Below are 19,424 nucleotides of genomic sequence, written 5' to 3'. Positions count from 1 at the left end.
CTCCGTACGAGGGAGCGGATGGGCCAATCAGAAGCTTTGAATGAGTATTTTACAAACTGAAAAAGTGCTTGCTCTAGTTAGCCGCTGGGCTGGAAGGGGCTGAGAGTGTGGCCCTAGTGCGGAGCAGTGGCCCTGCTCCTGGACTGTGCGCTGTGGAGGAGGGGAAGGGGGAGAAGAAGGCTGTGACCTCGGTCATTCCCTACACCGGGAGTGGTCATCATGACCACCAGTGGGGACTTGATGGATGCCAACCTGCAAACTGCCTTTTCCACCCCCAGCAGGATTCCCGTGTTGGCCCGGAAATGCCTGCTTCTCTCTGGTGGGGGGTACCAAGCTTCCGGCCAGGAGAATCGGGATCCAGAGGTGAGCATGAGCCAGGCTGGCCCCCTGCGGGGGGTGGGGAGGTGGGAAAGGGAAGAATGGAGGCGCAGGGAGCTTACAACTTCTTCCCAGCGTTCACACGGAACCCCACATTTCTGTTCTCTCCTTGCCCCCAGGGGATGATGCAGAAGACGTTTGGTGCCCAGCTTCCCCAGAAAGACCTGGCCAGCCCTAGGCACAAACTGAAACAGCAGGCTATGGGCCTGAAGGGAAACGTTCGACCCCGGGCCCCATTGGAGGAAATCAGTCCTGGCTCTGTGGGGCAAAATGTGAATCCTCCACATAGGCCCGGTACTGCCTTCAGGTCTAGAAATACAGCTCCCTTGACTGTTGACCACGGCTTAGACAGAAATGAAATGGCCACAGCGAGGTCGACTGGGAGAGGGACAAGACTGAGTAAGTGCCTGGAGGTGCTTTGGGTTCCGTTCTTGGGCATCCCCATGAGGGTAGCGGGGGACTAGGCCCACCTAGAGGCAGGGCATTTTCTCCCCTCTACCTTTCACCCATTGTCACTCTTTTCTATCACCTTTCTTCCTTCAGTGGACCCTAGAGATTTGGCTACTATGCTGTCAAGTGTGGAGGTGACTAGCAGTGGTCAAAGCTGCCGACCTGGTCTGGCCCAAAGAGTGCTGATCCCAGGAAGACAAAACCAAAAAGGTATCCTCTGTGGGGTACAGGTGAGTAGAGGGAATGAGGGATATCTGAATAGAAAAAAAGATCTCTAGCTTTATGTTAACAGCAGTTGGTTCTGTTCCCAGGCTATGAAGCCTCTCTCTGGGGTCCCTAAGACCTCTGAGTATATATGGATTCTGTCCAGTTTTCTGGATTTTCATGGCTGAAACAGGGCCAGATCAGACATTCCCCAACATCTGTAAGTTCAAGGAATTCCTACAATTCTAGTCGCTGCAGGGCATCTAGTCTCAGACTCCAAAGCAGAAGTTCTTTTTTTTTTGAGGAGGGAAGGCAAGGCAGTTGGAGTTAAATGACTTGCCCAAGGTCACACAGCTTATAAGTATTAAGTGTCTAGGGTAGGATTTGAACTCAGGTCCTCCTGACTCCAGGGCTGGTGCTCTATTCACTTCACCACCTAGCTGCCCCCAAAGCAGAAGTTCTTAGTCTTTTTTCTGTGTCACAGATCCCTTTAGAAGTCTGGTGAAACCCTGGTCATCCTTTCTTAGAATGATTTAAAATGTCTGAAATAAAATACATAAGATTGTAAAAGAAACCAGTTCTATTGAAATAAAAGGGTAATTTTCTTCCCCACCCAAGTTCATGGACCCCCTCAACTCTATCCATGAACCTGTTGGTAGATCATGGATCCCAAATTAAGAAGCCCTATTCTGGAGCTTTAATAGGCACTCAATAACAGTACCTGTATTAAACCTCTTCTATGTTTAAGGGACTGTACTAGAATCCTAGGAATGGAAGAGGAAGTAAAAAGGATGAACTAGGGTTATTTCTGGCTTTGTAGTCATGGGGGCCAGCTAGGTCTCAAGGAGATGCAGTTCATCTAGAGAGGGGATAGTGGTAAAAAGCGCTGTACCCACAGTCCATCCTTTGCATGCAATATCTTCCTCCTGGGTGCATTTTAGAAGGCTTCAGGGGGGGCGGAGCCAAGATGGTGGAGTAGAAGCACGACCTTCCCATGGCTCCAGCTTCCACCCTCCCCAATCCATGTAAAAAGGGGACTCTAAACAAACTTTGGAGCTGCAGAACCCACAAAATGACACAGAGAAGCTAACCTCCTACTGAGGACAGCCCGGCAGGACGGCAGGAATCGGCCAGAGCAGCGCTCTGGAAGCCAAGCCCAGCCCCACGCCCTGAGGCTTTAGCCCCAGGGCGGGCCTGACCAGCCGCCAGCCAGAGGGACTCCAGCTCAGCAGCAGCTGTGGCCATTTCCAGATTTGTCAATACATAGATGCAAAGGACAAGGTGAGAGGCCAGTGCAGTCTGGACTTTGGGATCCAGTAAGTGGGAGTGTACAGCTTTTACCCCCTGGGCGAGAAACTGCTGAGACTCCGGCACAGCCAGCCAGCGCCATGCGGCTTCATCTCCTGGCCTGCAGAGCGTAGGGGGACCAAGCACCAGTCTGAGGGGTCATCGCTCTTGCTTTAACCTGCTTGGATCTGGATTGCAGTCTAGGGTGGAGGTCCTGGGGTGTGTGTCCAGCTTGCCAGAGTGTGTGGAGACCTCAGAGAGGGCACCCATCTAATACCTCTGGCAGCTGAGAAAACCCCAGCGTTTAGGACAAAAACTCCCCTGTCTGGTGGCAGAGTCCTACTGTGGCAAAAAGCCCAAAAGTCAAATAATTGAGTGGCAAAATGAGCAGGCAAAGGAAACAAAGCAGACAGAAGATTCCAACATTACACTCCTATTTTGGGGATAAGAAGGAGCAAGGCATGGAACAGGAGGAAAACAATGAAGTCAGAACTCCTGCACCAAAAGCTTCAAAGGAAAATACGAGCTGGTTACAGGCCATAGAGGACCTTAAGAAGCAGATAAGAGAAGTGGAGGAAAAATTGGGAAGAGAAATGAGAACAATGCAAGAAAATTATGAAATGAGAGTCAACAGCCTGACTGAAGAAAATAATACCTTAAAAAACAGACTGACTCAAATGGCAAAGGAGGCTCAAAAAGGCAATGAGGAGAAGAATGCCTTAAAAAGTCGAATTTGCCAGATGGAAAAAGAATCTCAAAAGCTCAATGAGGAGAATCATTGCTTCAGAATTAGATTGGAGCAAATGGAAGCTAATGACTTTATGAGAAATCAAGATGCTGTTAAACAGATCCAAACAAATGAAAGAATAGAAGGCAATGTGAAATATATCATGGGAAAAACCACTGACCTGGAAAATAGATCCGGGAGAGATAATTTAAAAATTATTGGACTACCTGAAAGCCATGACCAAAGTAAGAACCTAGAAATCATCCTCCAGGAAGTTCTCAAAGAAAACTGCCCTGATGTTTTAGAACAAGAGGGCAAAATAGAGGTTGAAAGAATCCACCGATCTCCTCCTGAAAAAGATCCCAAAAAGAAAACTCCTAGGAATATTATAGCCAGGTTTCAGAATTCCCAGATTAAGGAGAGAATATTACAAGCAGCCAGGAAGTAACAATTTGAATATTGTGGAAACCCAATCAGGATAACCCAGGATCTGGCAGCTTCTACACTGAGGGATTGAAGGGCTTGGAATGTGATATTCTGGAGGTCAAGGGAGCTGGGATTAAAACCAAGAGTCACCTACCCAGCAAAACTGAGTATCATGTTTCAGGGGAAAATATGGTCATTCAGTGGAATACAGGACTTTCAAGCATTCTTGATGAAAAAACCAGAGTTGAATAGAAAATTTGACATTCAGATACAAGAAGCAAGAGAAGCATGAGAAGGTAAACAGGGAAAAGAAATCATAAAGAACTTATCAAAGTTGAACTATTAACATTCCTACATGGAAAAACAATAATTGTAACTTATGAAACTTTTCTCAGTAGTTGAAGGGATTAGAAATATATATATATATATATGTCTTTATATGAGGGTATGCGGGCATATGAATACATATGTGAATGTGTGTATATACGTTTACAGGTATACATAGATAGAGGGCACGGGACCAATTTAACAGGAAGGGATGATACTTAAAAGATGAAATTAAGAGGTGAGAGGAATATAATGAGAGGAGATGGGGAGAGACAGATTGGGGCAAACTATCTCATACAGAAGAGGCAAGGGAAAATGGTTACAATGGAGGGGAAGAATAGGAAGGCAAAAGGGAATGGGTCAACCTTATTCCTATTGAATCTGGCTTGAGGAGGGAGGGAAATACACACTAAATAGGGGATCTCACCCTCCAGGAGAATTGGGGGGAAGGTGATGAGAGGGGGGATGATGGAAGGGAGGGAAGTTGGAAGCACCCACTTTTGAAAAGGAACAGGATCAAAGTAGAGAATAGAACAAGTGGGAGGTGGGATAGGAGGGAGGGAAATATAGTCAGTCTTTTACAATATATCTACTATGTTATTGTTTTGCATTAGCCGCACATGTACAACCTATACTGAACTGCTTGTCTCCCCAGTGGGGTGGGTGGCAGGGGGGGAAGGGAATGAATCTGGAATTGAAAGTTTTAAAATCACATATTCAAATATGTGTGTGTATGTATACTATTATTAATACCATCTTATATGTAATTAAGAAATAAGATATACAGGCACTGAGGCATAGAGATCCACTGGAAAAGTCGAAACGGATATGGGAGAAAATATGGGAGAGAGCAGATTGGAGGTGGGGATATCCTGTGGGACTGCTGTTTTGGGGGGATTGGTGGGGGAAAAACGGGGAGAAAATTTGTAACTCAAAATCTGACGGAAATGAATGATGTAAATCAGAAGTTAATAAAGCATTTTTAAAAAAAAAGAAGAAGGCTTCAGGGACAGCCAGGTGGTGCAGTGGATAGAGCACCGGCCCTGGAGTCAGAAGGACCTGAGTTCAAATCCAGCCTCACACACTTGATACACTTACTAGCTGTGCGACCTTGGGCAAGTCACTTAACCCCAATTGCCTTGCCTTCCACGCTCCCCCCCAAAAAAATACATTAAAAAAAAAAGCTTTTAGTCAAGGCCTGTATTATCTCTGCCATACAACCTTCCTCTCAACTTACCTCCAAATCTACCCTCAAGGTCAAGGCCTTTTTTCAGTTTTCCATTGTATCCCGCATACTTTGCAGATAATAAAGACTTTGTAAATGTTAGATTGTTGTACTGAATGGGTGTAAAGAGTTGGAATGGAGTTTGAGATGAGATTTAGAGGCAGATGGTAGATTGCACTCTTAACCCTAACCCTTACTCTTACCCCTGTTTTAGGTCCAGACCCCAGGACGTCATACCAGATCCCCATTCTTCAGTAGCAATCAAGAGTCAACAGAAAGAAATGCCATCAGCCAGTAAGGAGTGGGTCTGGGCTCAGAGGGGCTTGTTCCATAATACGCACAGGGGCATGATGGGATAGTATTGTACCTCACTGAAAAGGAATGAGCCAACATTATGGGGCTGCCCGTGGCACTAACACTCAAATACTCAGAAGGATTTGGGAGAAAGGGGAAATAAAGAATCGCGTACAGTGTAGCGAGCTTCCATCATAGTGTCTGCTTCCTCAGACTCTTCCTGACTTTCCAGAGCAGGGTCACTCGTAACCCAGGATCTTATCTGAGTCTGGCTAATGTATTCCGAGTGACCCTGGAGGTGCCTTGGACGATGTCAGTAGTTGTACTTCACAGGGGGATAGTCCTGAGTGACAGAGCATAATTCAACACTCCTGTTCCCTCTGACTTCAGGACCCAGATGGGCAGTGATTCAGGACAGCTCTGGCTACCAGGTGAGGTGAAAATGAGATAACTAATTACAGGGGTAGAATTGGATTATCAAAGCTTAGAGCCAGGAGGTATAAACTAGATATTACATGATCATAGGGATGCCTCGTTCTAGCTAACATTCTTTCTGCCCCCAAGTGCAGCTTTCCATATGTGCCATCTGAAAGTTTCTTTCTTTTTTTTTTTTTTTTAAAGCAGTTGGGGCTAAGTAACTTGCTCAAGGTTACACGGCCAGTTATTTCTGGGTATGGTGCTAAGTATCTGAGCCCGGATTCGATTCCAGGTCTCCTGACTCTGGGGCCGGAGCTCTCACTCACTGCACCACCTGGCCACCTCTTGAAAGTTTCGTACCTGGTCACCAAGTTGGTGTGATACTCACTACCGCTCACCTCCCCATCCCTCAGGAGGATATGTGTACCCAATTTAGCAAGCTGCTTCTGAAAACTTGCCAATACTGATTCTAGTACATAGTCTTAACGTGTTGCTCGTTAGTCATATACTGCTCTTCCTGATCCCATTTGGGGATTTCTTGGCAAAAATACTAGAGTGGTTTGCCATTTCCTTCTCCAGCTCATTTTACAGATGTGGAAACTAAGGCAAACAGGGGTAAGTGATTTGCCCAGGGTCACACAGATATAGTACGTGTCTGAGGCCAGATTTGAACTCAGGAAGATGAGTCTTTCTGACTTCAGGACTGGCACTCTATCTCTTTGGCCACCTAGTTACCTCATAGCCTTAACATAGGTATATATTAAATAACAGTTCCAATCTGATTAGCATTTATTAAGTACTTACTTTGTGCAAAGCATTGGGCTAGGCCCCTAGGGCAAGGGGGCAGTAGGGGTAAGGGGATAGAAAGACAAAATGAAAAAATCATCCCTGCTCTCAAGAGGCTTATGTTCTGCTGGTTAAATCAACATTTTCAGCTCACAGGGATGAGCCCATATTGGTGCTCAGTGAATATTTGTTGAATCAGTTAATCCTCTGACCATGCTGTTCCCTATGCCTAATTGCCCTCCGCTAATATCTCCTTCATCTTTCATCCTTCCAGATTCCGCTCAAATTGAACCAGGTCTATGAAGTCACCTGATTGTCCAGTGATTTCTCCCTTTATCTGGCCTCATAGGACTTTATGCCCCTCTATTAGACTTCTCATTCTCATTTGTGTGCATAGTCTAACCTTTCTTGTTTTATTTGCTTTTACCTCCATGGTATCTAGCACAGCACATTGCATATTATTAATGTTTGAATGAGTGTCATTTTTTTTTTTTGGAGGGGGGAAGCAAGGCAATGGGGGTTAAGTGATTTGCCCAAGGTCACACAGCTAGTAACTGTCAAGTGCCTGAGGCTGGATTTGAGCTCAGGGAGTGTCATTCTTTACATAGCTCACCGATCCCCAGGAGAGTCAACCATCCCTGCCTCCTCCAAAGTGCTGAACAGTTCCCAAGATAGACTGGAAACCCACAGTCTTGCTCAGCAGGTGCCATTGAAAGAAACATATGAAGCCCCTCTCCCCATGGTGAGATTGGAGTCCAGGGAGGACCTTAGAGAGTGGAGGTCAAGGGCATTTGGGAATGGGAGAGAAAGAAAGTTCCAGCTTTTGGGAGATTTCCCCAGTAGCAGGTAGCACTGAGGATAAGAGCAGATGGGTAGGGTAGTATCAGTATATACAGAAGGGTATCACATGGTTCAGAGGCCTACGTCTAAAACAGAACAGACCCAGGCCTTCCTAAAATGAAACAGACTCTCTCTGTCCCAACCTTGTAGCCTCTCTCCAGTGGTTAAGTTAGCAGAAATTCATTTATTCATATACTCTGAAGGGAGCCTGTCTCCCTTCAGAGTAATATAAGGTATCAACAAGGTAAATTGGTGGTTTCTGTCCCGTTTTTCTTCATCTTCTTCTCTCATAGGAGAGCCCTAGCTTCCCTTGGACCTCTTCTCCTCTCATTCAGTTCACTCCTGGCCAGGCAGGCCATACGTCACCCTTTGGACTGGCCAATCGTGTGCCTGTCACCCGTCCACCAACTCTGGTTTGTACAGACATGGGGTTAGGGTTAAGGAAAGAAGTCACTTGAATGTGAATTTTCTAGCCTAACAAGTTCTAGCCCCTTTCTGATTTTTCCACAGACCTCCTATTCTGTGGTACGTCATTTGGCTGTCTTCTCCAAGACTCCTCAGGCCACCCCTCCTTCAACTCCCAGTATTCAGCGGGTAAGAGGCAGCAGGAGGCAGTGTGGGTACTGCCAGAAAGAATGGAGACCTGAAAGCAGGGGGGACCAAAGCAGTGGCACTTGGGTGGTTTGGCAGCCCCTCTGCCTGTGTTCTAAATCTTCCTCCTGCCTCGATTTTGTGGGTCAGGGTGTTGACATCTCCTTGGTCATGTGTGATCAGCCTGTCTCTATAGTTTTGTCATGAGGAGTCTGCTTTTGCCCAGGGTGAGTAGCAGTAGACTGCAGTGGATGAGAGTTGTTACTGATACAAAGTCCAACCTCTATCAGACTCTGAGCTTCCTCCAAAGATACCCTTCTGGCTTTTCTCACATGCTAAAGTAACTTTTGGTTCCTCCTCATGAGAAGCAAATCTTGGGGATCTTGTTTTGCTCTCTGTCCTCTAAACCGTATTGCCTTTTCTTATATATATATATATATATATATATATATATATATATTTGGGGACAAATAGAATCTCAGGGAGAGCTTACTAGGAAATTTTTGCCTCAGAGAAATGCACTCCCTTCCTCTTGGTCCCTTTTGACAGAGAACTCTGGCATTTTCCTAGTGAGTTTTGGATGTTGCAAGGATCCTAAACTGCTTCTTTCTGCATCAACCTGCCTTCCCAATTGTACCTTTCCCCCAGGAGCAGATTGTTGTCAAGCAGTTGTATGGAAAGAGCTGGGCAAGTCTGGAGAAGGAGGCTGAAAAACCCTCCCCCATAACTCCTCTCAACAGAATGTCCTTGGAACTGAGAAGACATGAGGCAGGCCCCAGGGATATAGGGGTAGCGACCCCATCCAATAGGATGTCCCTGGAACTAAGCAGACCGAAGGTGGGCCCCAGAGATGTTGGGGTAGCAACTTCATCAAGCAGGATGTCCCTGGAGAGCAGATATGAGGTGGGTCCCAGGGATGTAGAAGTAGCAGCCACATCCTCCAGGAGAGTGTCACAGGGACTGAGTGGTCTCAGGACCATATGTATGTCTTATTTACAGCGCATCAATATCCTGAAGCAGCTGCTACAACAAGAGGTAGAAGGGCTGGCTAAGGTTGAGGATGACCACCAGAATGGCATGTCTCACCTTAAAATGATAGAGCCCAAGCTGGCCATGATTCCTTGGAGCACGGAAGCCTCAGACCATGGTTCTTCACTTCCCAGCCTCCAAGGGCCTAAGCAGCACCCTGATGTTTGGGAACCCATCTGCATGGGGGGCCCAGGCATTCAAGAACTCATGCAGCAACCTCATGTTGGCATGTGTACCACAACTTCCACCAACTTGACCTTTTTTCAGTGTCCTCTCTGTGGCAGCATTCCTCTCCATTCTCTTGACTCCCTGAGGGGTCCCATGGGCACTATAGGTAAGGAACCAGATATAAGGGGGAGAGGGGTAGGCAAAGGCACTCTCCTCTGCTGAGGGAGGAGTCCCTCCTACCTCTCTTTCTCTGCCTCACCTTGGCCTCATCCACTCTTCACTCAGGGCACAGAACGGGGAAAATCTTATACCAGAACATGCGCCATCTTGCTTGTGGCCAACTTTACCTTCATATTGAATAGTCAGAAAGATCTCTTCCTACTTCTCTCCATGCTTATTTCATTCAACCCTGTGCCCCCAGGTCCTGCTGTCCTAGCCCTATGCCAGCAACTAAATGCATGGCTGGAAGCCATTAGACTCCTCTATGAAGGCTGCCTGGATGATGAGTGTGCCTTCTATACAGGACAAGGCATTCCTGGCCCCCAGAGGATCTGTAAGAATCCTGTGGCTACATGGCTGGAGAGGCAGGAGGCCATGGTAAACCTCACTGACAATGGGGGAGGTGGGGTGCACTTATCTACTATCAGGCCTTTTGCCCAGTGGTGACTCGGTAAACAAGCATTGTGAGGGTTTAGGAGGATCCAGACTAACAAGATCTCTTCTTTTTTTTAGGATTTTGTTCCAATCTCTTCTCCAGCTCCCTAGGACTACTCCAAACCTCCCCACATTTCATTCCTCCTTATTTATTATACATGTATCTTTTTTTTTAATCTTTCAATAAAATTGCATGAGTATAGTTGTGCCTTTTTTTCTTCTTTTTAGGGCAGAAAGAAAGGGTAGTTTGAGGTTGGAACTCCTTATCTCTGACATAAAGGTGTAAAAGCAGCTTTAGGCTGCTACTGTATCAGTTGCCCATGGGGTGGCACTACCAACCTTCTCATAAGACCTTTGTACTTCTCAGAACTTCTTTTTCTCCCCCCATGGCTATCCTGTGTGTTGAAGGCAGTTTTAGGGTCTCTGCTCTCCATCTGGTTATGTTTAAATTATCTACCTTTCCAGATGTAGTTGGTGTTCTCCCTGGGGACAAACTCCCTCTTCCCAAACCCCATCCATCCCACTAACACCTCTCCTTTATTGTTACTTTTCTTTTTTTCTTTTTTTTTTTTTTTTGTTTTTCTGGGGAGCTGGGGGAGGTAGGTCGATTGGGATTAAGTGACTTGCCTGAAGTCACACATCTAGTAAGTGTTATGTGTCTGGGGCTGGATTTAAACTCAGGTCCTCCTGACTCCAGAGCTTTCACTGCACCACCTAGCTGTCCCTATTGTCACTTTTCCTTTGACATTAAATGGGTAAGTAGAGGCACCAGCCTATAGCAAGGGTTTTTTTGTATCATTGGGCTTTGTTGTGTATCATTACTGTAGGCAGTAAAGCCTACAGACCCCATCTCAGAATAATGCTTTTAAGATGTATAAAACACACAAAATTACAAGAGAAACCAATTATGCTTAAATTTTTTTTCCAATCCAAGTTCATGGACTCTTTGGGAGTCTATGGACCCCAGGTTGATAACTCCTATTCTGTAGGAAGAACATGGCATCACAGCCTGCTCACTCCCAAATCGAAAGCTCTCTCCAGCATAAGGCTTTACCTCACCTACTAGAAGCTGAGACTTACCCCTATGTTGAAACCTAGGTTTTTCCTGGGTTCAGTATTTCCCCTGAGGTTCCATCCTTTTTCATCCCATAACCCCATGCCCATTTCCCTAAAGCGTTTTGGACTTAAGGTGTGGTAGGGGTGTTTTGAGTCCTGAACCCCAGTGTAGCTTTCTTTTCACTGTTCCTTCTCAGCCCAAGTCACACAGCTATACATGTCCCAAACCTTATTTTATTAGAAGAGAGAACAGTTAACTGTAATCCTAGGGCTCAGTCCAATTGTGGGATATGGTAGGGATGGGGCTTCACAATTTGGGTTTAAAATGCCAGAAAATGCTCCTTCAGTTTACTGACCAAGGCTGGATTCAGTTGCATAGGGACTGAAGAGCAGCTATCTCCAGCCTCTACCTTCTGGAGATGGGGGAGTGGGTAGAGAGGGGAGAAAAGACCAGCATCCCAGTCCAAGACCTAGCCATATCTTTGGAACACTTCATGGAATCCAGATCAGCTCTGTATTCCCTTCCCTATCCCCCACCCCACCCCCAGATGCTGGTGTCCAATAGCTGGTGTTTACTAGCTGTATGTCACTATCTCCTTGCCTAATCGGTTGCCTACCTCTGCCTGTTCTACCTTTCTATGGGGAAAATCAGGCTCTGAACCCTTTTCCTCCCTCCCAACCTAGGGCCAAACCATCTCCAGGATCTTTATTTGTGCCTCACCTAACACCATTGGTCCTAGAGCCTACCTTTGTTCTGCAATGCTTCATTCAGTCCCCTATTCCAAAAGGATCACTCCCCAAATTATGCTGCTCTGCCACCCCGAGGCTTAGCTGGTTCCCTAGAAGCTTTCAGTCTATTGGTTTATGTCTGGAGTTGGGAAGAGAAGCAGGGACTGTGACCTGGTGGTCTAATTAAGCAAAAGGAATAAGATATGGGCATGGAACGGCTGAGGATAGGGCTCAGCCCTGATGGTTCAGTGAGGGCGGGGTCGGGAGAGGGCTCAGTCCGGGTAGATGATGAAGCCAGAGAAGGTGCTGTACTTGTTGGTGTTCCCACCATGCACCTTGCCGCCGTCCAGCTTGATGAACACCTCGTCCCCCACGTCCAAGTGCAGGATGACGCTGTTGCTGGCGTAGTCGTAGTTCTGATCCGCATCCTGGGCGATGGCACTGGCCCGAACCTGGGGTAAGGGGACCGATGTCGAGGACAACCTCAGAAGTCCGGGCTCCTGGTACCTGGCCCACCCTCCCCTTCGTTTGCTGACTGATCCGTTGGCAACCTGAGGGAGGGTCTCGGTTTCCTCCTGCGGATCCCTGGAAACTCAGGCCCAGGCCCTGTCTCTCTCCCATTCCTACTCCCCAAAGCTAACCACACTGGGGAGAGGGGACGGGCAGGCCGGACACTTCCCAGAATCCTGTAAGTCCCTAGGGTACTGCAGTATCTGACTGGGTTAGCTGACTCCCCTCCCTGCAACTTATCATACTGGTCAGTTCCCTTTCTCTTGAACTGATTCAGCAGAGGGCCTAGGGAACTAGAAATTCGGGCTTCAGGTCTCTAACCAGCCCTTTCTCTACTTGGACAAGACAGGGAAGAATATACTTCACCTGACTGATCTCGCGAAATTTTGAAGTCTGTTTTCAGGGTTAAAAGTCTAGATAGATAGACCCAGGAGTGCCTTTCCTCCCCCTTTTCCCTCGCTGGCCGTCGCACCTCAAGCATCTGATTGTCAACCACTCCTTCCCCTTCCTACACGCCCGCCCAGCATTTCTTTTCCAGTCCCGCAGGGGCTGGTTAATGCATTAATTATTCATCATTATTCTAATCACTATTTACCGTCCCCGGGGCCTCAGCCTGGGAGCCATCCTCCCAGAATACAGAATGGGCACCGCCCCAGTCCTGGCACGCGCGCACACACACACACACACACACACACACACTTTTCCTCAGTTGTCAGCGGCTGGAAGCCTAGGGAGACCCAAAGAAACAGTCGCCAGTCGGTGTGAATGGACTGAAAGACATACGGACACCAGGACAGATCATGGACAGACACTGAGACAGGGAAACGCACAGCCACAAAACTATGAAGACAGTGGGACAGCAGTATACATGGACAGAGACAAGAAGACACAGGAACAGGAAAAGCAGACTTGGGGACCCCAAACTCAAGAGCCAGCTGGCATAGCCTGGGGTCACCCCCCGGGGCACGACTGCCCTACTGCTTCAGATCTACAATCTCCCTTTACTTGGCCCTGCGTTTAAGGAGGAACACCGTGAAATCCTCTCCCATTCAGATTGCTACCGAGTCAGCTTAGCGTCGAGAGTTCAGCGACTTGCTCCTAGGACCGCACCGTAGAGCTCTCCTACCCTCTCTAGCTCAGGACTCCCTTAGCTACATTCCCTAGCGCCTCACCTCCTAGATCTTGACTGTTGTCCCCCGTGGTGTTCTGGGTAAAAGGAACCTAGGCTCAATTTCCCCAAACCAAAGGCAGCAGCCACCAGGTACTGACCACAGGGCTCCTATTTGGACTTCCTTCCCACACCTCCTCCGCCCTTTTGGACTCACCCCTTTGGTGTGAATCACGTAATACCAGGGTTCGATCGAATCTGGGCAAGTTCCAACAGGTGCAGGTGTGTTTGGGGACTATTCGGAAGCGTCCGAACCAGAGGGATGACGAGGGAGTCAGAACCTCAGCCAGCCGGATTGGTGGGTTCTTAAGGTGGGGCTCTGCCCAGTATATTTCTCTCCGTCATTCCTGTTATTCTTCCTCCGAATCTCGTTTCTTTTTCACCTCCTAGACTCTACACTCTTATCCCACCTTGAGCTGCTGCCTCTGGGAAGCTCGGAAGTAGCAATTAAGAAAGGGAGCAGACCGCTACCCTCTGCGATTTAGGCAAAAAAAGGATATGGGGAGGGGGGCGGTGATAAGATGGTGGAGTGAAGTTGTTTGCCTTTGAAAAACAAACAAACAAACAAACAGGCTTTTTCTTCAAAATCAGAGCCGAATCTTGTGCGAGCCTCAAGCAGCCCACCTGCCTGCCAACGGAAGTCGGCGGGAACTCTAGGGGATAGCAGGGTCGGGAGCTTGGAGCTGTAATTGTAGAGACTCCGAGAAGATGCTAGTAGAAGGGAACCCAGGTAATTTTGAATAAGCAAAGACAGTAAAGTGTTGGAGACTTCAGGGACCGCCTGAGGGATGTTGGATCTCGGGTCGGCAGAAGAGGGGAGGTGGAAGGAGTCTAGAAGAGGGAAAAGGGCTTGGCCCAAAGTAGGGAAAGACTAGTACAGGATCGGGCAGAGAGACTTAACCTGCTGGAGACCCCGCTATTCTGCCTGGAACCCAGTCCAAAGCCTTTGGAGTGCGTGATGGGGGGACGGGATCTGGGGGGGGGGGGTCAAGGGAATGGGGAGGAAAGAAGCTGTATCAGGAAGGGAGACTGGAAGTGTCCCTCCTGAGAAGCTCAAGCTAGGGAGGTGGAAATAGGGGTGGGGCGGTCAGGTCAGAGATATTGGGCGGTCGGGTCCCTCACCTGCCCGTTCTTCATCAGATCTGCCCACATGCTGGTGCCGTCGCCGCCGCGCATCAGCACGTGGTAGGCAAAGAAGTACACACCCGGCATGGGACAGGTGAACTTGCCACTGGCCGCCTCGTATGCGTTGCCTACGTTGGTCACCACGTCGTCGAAGCGAAGCACCTCGTAGCCTTCATGAGGCCGACGCAGCCCAGCATAGAAGGCTATCCGGGGAGAGTAGGCAGCAGGCACTGCGCCTCCGGGGCCTGGGCCTGGGGGTCCAGGGGGACCTTGTCTGCCGGGCTCTCCCGGGGGTCCTCTCGGGCCCTGTGGACCAGGGGGTCCTCGAAGTCCAGCTTTGCCCCTGCGGCCAGTCTCGCCTTTGGCTCCTGGGGGAAATGGAGGCGCAGAAGCGGGTGACCCGTCGGGATCTGGGCCCCGGGGTCCGTGCGGGTCGCAAACCATGCGGCAGCGGCCAAGCATCTCGTAGTGCGCGGGCCCGCGGGAGCTGTGCACGAGCAGCGGGATGGCCACAAGTAGCAGCAGCACCATGGCCACCCCGACGGCCGCGCCCACCACCCGCTTGCGGCGGCTTAGGCGGGATGCGGCCAGGGCCAAGAGGTCCTCCTCGCTCTTGGGCGCAATGGTTGCGGCGGCAGCTACCCTGGATTCTCTTCGAGTAACAGCAACAGGGTCTGGGGCAGTATCAGAGCCTGTGCCGGAACTACCCCACCCGACGGTTTTGTCTGGCCTCTTGCCCCTGCAGGTTCCAGCGGCAGTGGTTCCGACCCCGTAAGTGTCTCTTAAAGCAGCTGCCAACGGGCTTGGTACCGGGCAGCCCCCGACGGCTCGGTGCCCACGGACCTGGGGACCCTTCGTTCTCAATTCGCCCTGACTACTCAACACTCACGGATCCAGATACCTGGGTCACGGGTTCCTCGAACGATGTGTTTCTCACGAATCCCGGACTCCTGGGTTCCCGAATCCCTTGACGGTTCGGTCCTGGACCAGGCCGGGGCTACTCCCCGCAGGCCGGGCGCCCCGGGCTCTGCGCTTCGGGAGGCACGAACCTGATGCGAGCTCTTCATAGGGCTCAGCTCTCTGGCCTTGGGATGGTGCTGACCCCACTCCGGCCCTAGCCCTGGCAGCGGCCCCGGTCCCGCTCTGCTCTTTCTCACTCTCTTTCTCCTTCTGGCTCTCTTACTCCCTCCCACCCTCCTGGGGTGGCTGAACCGGCTGTGTGAGCAGCAGCGCGGCGGGAGCCGCTATAAGCGGCCGGAGGCGGAGCGACCCCTGCAGCTGAGAGTGGGGAGGGCGGGGGCGGGGCGGAGGACTGGCCCTCCCCTTCGGTCTTTTTCCTCTTCTTCTCTACCCCAGGAAACAGCTCTAAGGAGAGGCCCAGATACTCCGCCGCCCCCTAAAATATAGGGCTGGAGCTACACAAACGTGTAGCCAAGAGGACCTGGACAGAAACTAGAAGTAGTATGAAAGAAAAAGACAGAGATACAGACATGTATGGACAGATACACCAGGAAAGAGAGGCAGATACTTGAGAGACTTGATGGAGAGAGAGAAAAGGGAAAAAAGACAATGGAGAGGCAAAAAAAAAAAAAAAAATGAAAGAGGGAAATAAAAGACATTCTCCCAACAACGCCTGGCTCTGCGCTAACACAGGGCAGGTGTTCGATATATACTTGTTGAATTGCATTGAAAAAAGGCAACAGACACAAAATGAGTATGAAGCAGGCAGAAAGACAGAAAAGAAACCACCAGGAAATAAAGGGGATAAACAAATACTGAAGCAGAGACAGAGACAAAGAAACAGGGAGATAGAAAAAGAAAGGCACCTAGAGAAACGCAGAGAGGGAGAGACAGAGATGGAGTGGGAGAGACAGGGATCGGAGACAGGTTGACAGATCTAGAGAAATGTAAATGGCGAGCTGCAGAGAGACACCCAGGTCCGTGTGCGGACTCCAATGTAACATATCAACTCTGCAAAGAGAAAAGAGCGAATGTGACTGCGTGTGAGAATCTGTGTGAGACTGTATGTCTGTATGATTGAATAGGTCTTTCTCTGTGTGTGACTTATGGATCTGTGTCATGCTATATGTTTATATGACTGTTTACATAATTGTATGTAAGTATATGTGATTGTATGTATTTAAATATATATCAGTGTTTATGCATGACTGTGTATGGGTCTGTAAATGATTGCATTATGTGATCATAAAATTACATGATGCTTTTTGGAAATGTATGTTCCCCTGTGTACTATCATTTGCTTGTTACTATGGATGCTTATTTCTATTTGACAGTGTTGAGGGGAAGGGTGTCATCCTTTTGTCTTGTGTAAATGTAAGTTATCTAATTCTACTGAATGGGGCACAGAATCAGGAGAAATTCCTCAGGGTTGCAGCATGGGAGAACATGATAGAAAAGGTCTGTCTTTAATCTTAGAGCCTTCCAAAGGCCTCAGCCAAGCCCACAACCCCTTTAGTCCCCAGTTATCTCTGACCCAGGCCCAGCAGGTGCTTGGCACATGTTCTTCTTACAGAGTGAGAAATTGGCCCTGCTTTTAATCTAGAAAAAGGAAAATTGCAAATGCCTTGTCTGTGTTTATCTGTGTGTTCCTCACCACCCCATCCTCAAAAATTGGTAGAGAGGGGGAGAAATGGAAACTAGCTATGCAAAAAAAAAAAAGTAAATCAGTCTGTAGATTTAATGATAGACTTTGCTTTTCAGTGGTAGTTTGTGCCTCTGGTTTCTGAGGAACAATCACAAATGAAGGGGACTTTAGAGTTCCCTCCCAGAATAAGGGGTGAAAGTTCTAGAGGAAGGATACCATACTTCTATTTTCCAAACCCCTAGGAATGACAAAGGCTGGGTGGGTGTTTATAGGACAGAGGATGGAGTCAGCAGGCTTGGGAAATTCAAACAGGAGAATGAGAGGGAAGAAGGAAAAAGGAGTAGAGATACTTGGGGAGCTAGGATGATGGTGTCAGGAAACTGTTGTCAGAGGTTAGGGCAGAGGATTTGAGGTTTAGAAGGTAGTACTGAAGCAGGACCTGGACCATGGGGAGTCACAACATATTGTGACATTACTAGGCCTGGGTTGAACAGTCATTTGAAGGGTAAGGTTCATGGGACAATCTGTTGCTTTCAGAGCTCCTAGGTGGGTCCTGGACCTCTTGGGACAGATTCCTTTCTTTCCCCCTCCCTTCACTTAGTAAGAAAACAAGGGAAGGATGGAGGAGGGGGGAGAGTTAAGGGGAGGATTTGATAGCTCAAGAGGGTGAGGTGGTGGATGGGAGGGGCTGGCTCTTTGCACTATAAATACAAATTTTATTCCAAGGTCTTTGTCACCATTTGTCTTGGGGTGGGGGAGGCTGAGGGCCTCGACAGCCCCTTGCATGTCTAATTCCAAAGCAGATCCCCCAGGCTGGGATGATGGATGAATCAGAGCCGAGAGAGAGAGAGAGAGAGAGAGAGAGAGAGAGAGAGAGAGAGAGAGAGAGAGAGAGAGAGAGAGAGAGAGAGAGAGAGAGAGAGAGAGAGAGAGAGACAGAGAGAGAGAGAGAGACAGAGAGAGAGACAGAGAGAGAGAGACAGAGAGAGACAGAGAGAGCAGGTCCATGCACATACTACTTTCCCTACCCCAGCTTCCTTTGTCCTATTCTCTGTCTCTCTCTCTGTCTCTCTTTCTCTGTCTCTGTCTCTGTCTCTCTCTGTCTCTCTCTTCTCTCTGTCTCTGTCTCTTCCCTACCTTTCTCACTTTCCTATCTTACCCTATGTTTCCCCAAAATTTCTGAGTTCATCCTCCACCGACCAAACTGGTTCCCAGTCCTTGTCCTTCACTTTACATTTTCTTTTTCCCTTTTCTGCTCTTTTTCTTTCTCCTTGCCCTCTGCTCTCACCATAGAGTCTCTCTGTGCCTAATCTCTCTCTTCAGCCTTTCTTATCCTCAAAGCTTTCTTCTTAGTCCTTCTTGCACCCTTGCCCTCCCTTCACAAACCCTCGTTCACAAACCTCCTTCAGCTTCTCTTTCTCAATCTTTCTTTCTCAGTGCAGACACTCTCTCACCTTCTTGCTTCTCTGGGGGTGGGGAGCAAAGCTGTTGGCTGTAGAGCTGTGGGAGCCCAGCAGGGCTGCATCAGGGGAGGGGCATGGAGCTCTGTGGAGGGAGCTAGGGGGGCAGCTCCATGAATTTATTCATGTTCTGTTGCACTTTCCCCCTCACTCTGGAATGATGCCTCTAGCTCACCAGGCACTTCTTTCTTCCCCTGCAGCTGTTACTTGACAGGGCTAGGAGGACCAGGGTCTAGAAACAGACTCTGGAACATCAAGGTTAAGAGTCTGGGTTCACAAGGGGATGAAGAGCAGGGGTGCAAAAGCAGGAGAGAGAGAACTTAGTGTCAGCTAAGCCAATCAGTCAAAAAGAGGTGTAGTAGGGCTAAAAGATGATTTGTAAATAGTAAACCGGAAGAATCAGGTAAGATTTGGGAAGGGGGTTTAAGAGGTGAATCAGAACAGGAATGAGGAGCAGGCCTGAGTCAGGGAACAAAGGTGGAGGTGTTAGATGGGTTCCCAGTGCTCCCTATTTCAACCCCAGGTAGAACCTCAACACTTACCCAAACCAGGTTGAATTCCAGTTCTATTCCTCATTCTTAAATCTAGCCATAATTGCAGTAATTCCAATTCTCAACTCAATCTTTAGACTAATTATAAATCAATTCCTAACCCTAACTCCATAACCTTAACTCTATAACTTAAACCTAAAATGACATTATCCCAGTCTTTACTTCAACCCAAGGGTTGACACTAAAAAATTTTCCCCAGGGTTCCATCCAGGTGTCACAATAAGAAAGACCATGCTTTTGGTTAGCATATTATTAGCATATGATTTGCATGAGATATGTATAGCCTATTGTTCTCAAGAAGTTTTCATGTTAAAATTTTATGATGTCTGCCTTTAAGGTCATCAATTCTTGATTATTCTCTATTCCTTCTACACCCTACTAACCCCTTAACAGAAGGAGAGGAAGAAAGCAAGGAAC

At 48.3% G+C, this 19,424-nt stretch overlaps 2 protein-coding genes across 3 annotated transcripts; one reads left to right on the top strand and one right to left on the bottom strand.

Annotated features, from left to right (window-relative positions):
* Window positions 1-50: 50 nt before the first annotated feature.
* On the top strand, window positions 51-10,005 carry TROAP (trophinin associated protein). Of its 2 annotated transcripts, XM_069092615.1 has the most exons (12): window positions 56-363; window positions 498-777; window positions 922-1,058; window positions 5,239-5,318; window positions 5,709-5,749; window positions 7,130-7,263; window positions 7,655-7,774; window positions 7,872-7,955; window positions 8,601-8,855; window positions 8,952-9,315; window positions 9,571-9,746; window positions 9,882-10,005. In XM_069092615.1, exons 1-12 carry the CDS (start codon window positions 220-222, stop codon window positions 9,912-9,914), a joined length of 1,848 nt encoding a protein of 615 aa, XP_068948716.1. In that variant the 5' UTR covers window positions 56-219; the 3' UTR covers window positions 9,915-10,005. The 2 variants fall into 2 exon arrangements, with proteins under 2 accessions (XP_068948717.1, XP_068948716.1); XM_069092616.1 differs by lacking the exon at window positions 498-777 and having other exon boundaries at window positions 51-363.
* A 442-nt stretch (window positions 10,006-10,447) lies between these two features.
* On the bottom strand, window positions 10,448-15,611 carry C1QL4 (complement C1q like 4). Its single transcript, XM_069092504.1, has 2 exons — window positions 14,389-15,611; window positions 10,448-12,040 (listed from the first exon to the last, which is right to left on the bottom strand). The coding sequence occupies exons 1-2, from the start codon at window positions 14,920-14,922 to the stop codon at window positions 11,861-11,863; spliced, it is 714 nt and encodes a 237-aa protein (XP_068948605.1). The 5' UTR covers window positions 14,923-15,611; the 3' UTR covers window positions 10,448-11,860.
* Between the last annotated feature and the right edge of the window lie 3,813 nt (window positions 15,612-19,424).

This window comes from Petaurus breviceps, unplaced genomic scaffold, assembly GCF_028583685.1.
Source record: "Petaurus breviceps papuanus isolate PSGF00001 unplaced genomic scaffold, PetGlider_PUasm1.0 191, whole genome shotgun sequence".
NCBI classification, from domain to species: Eukaryota; Metazoa; Chordata; class Mammalia; order Diprotodontia; family Petauridae; genus Petaurus; species Petaurus breviceps.
The sequence above is the reverse complement of the archived record's forward strand: the minus strand, read 5'-3'. Positions and strand labels throughout refer to the sequence as shown.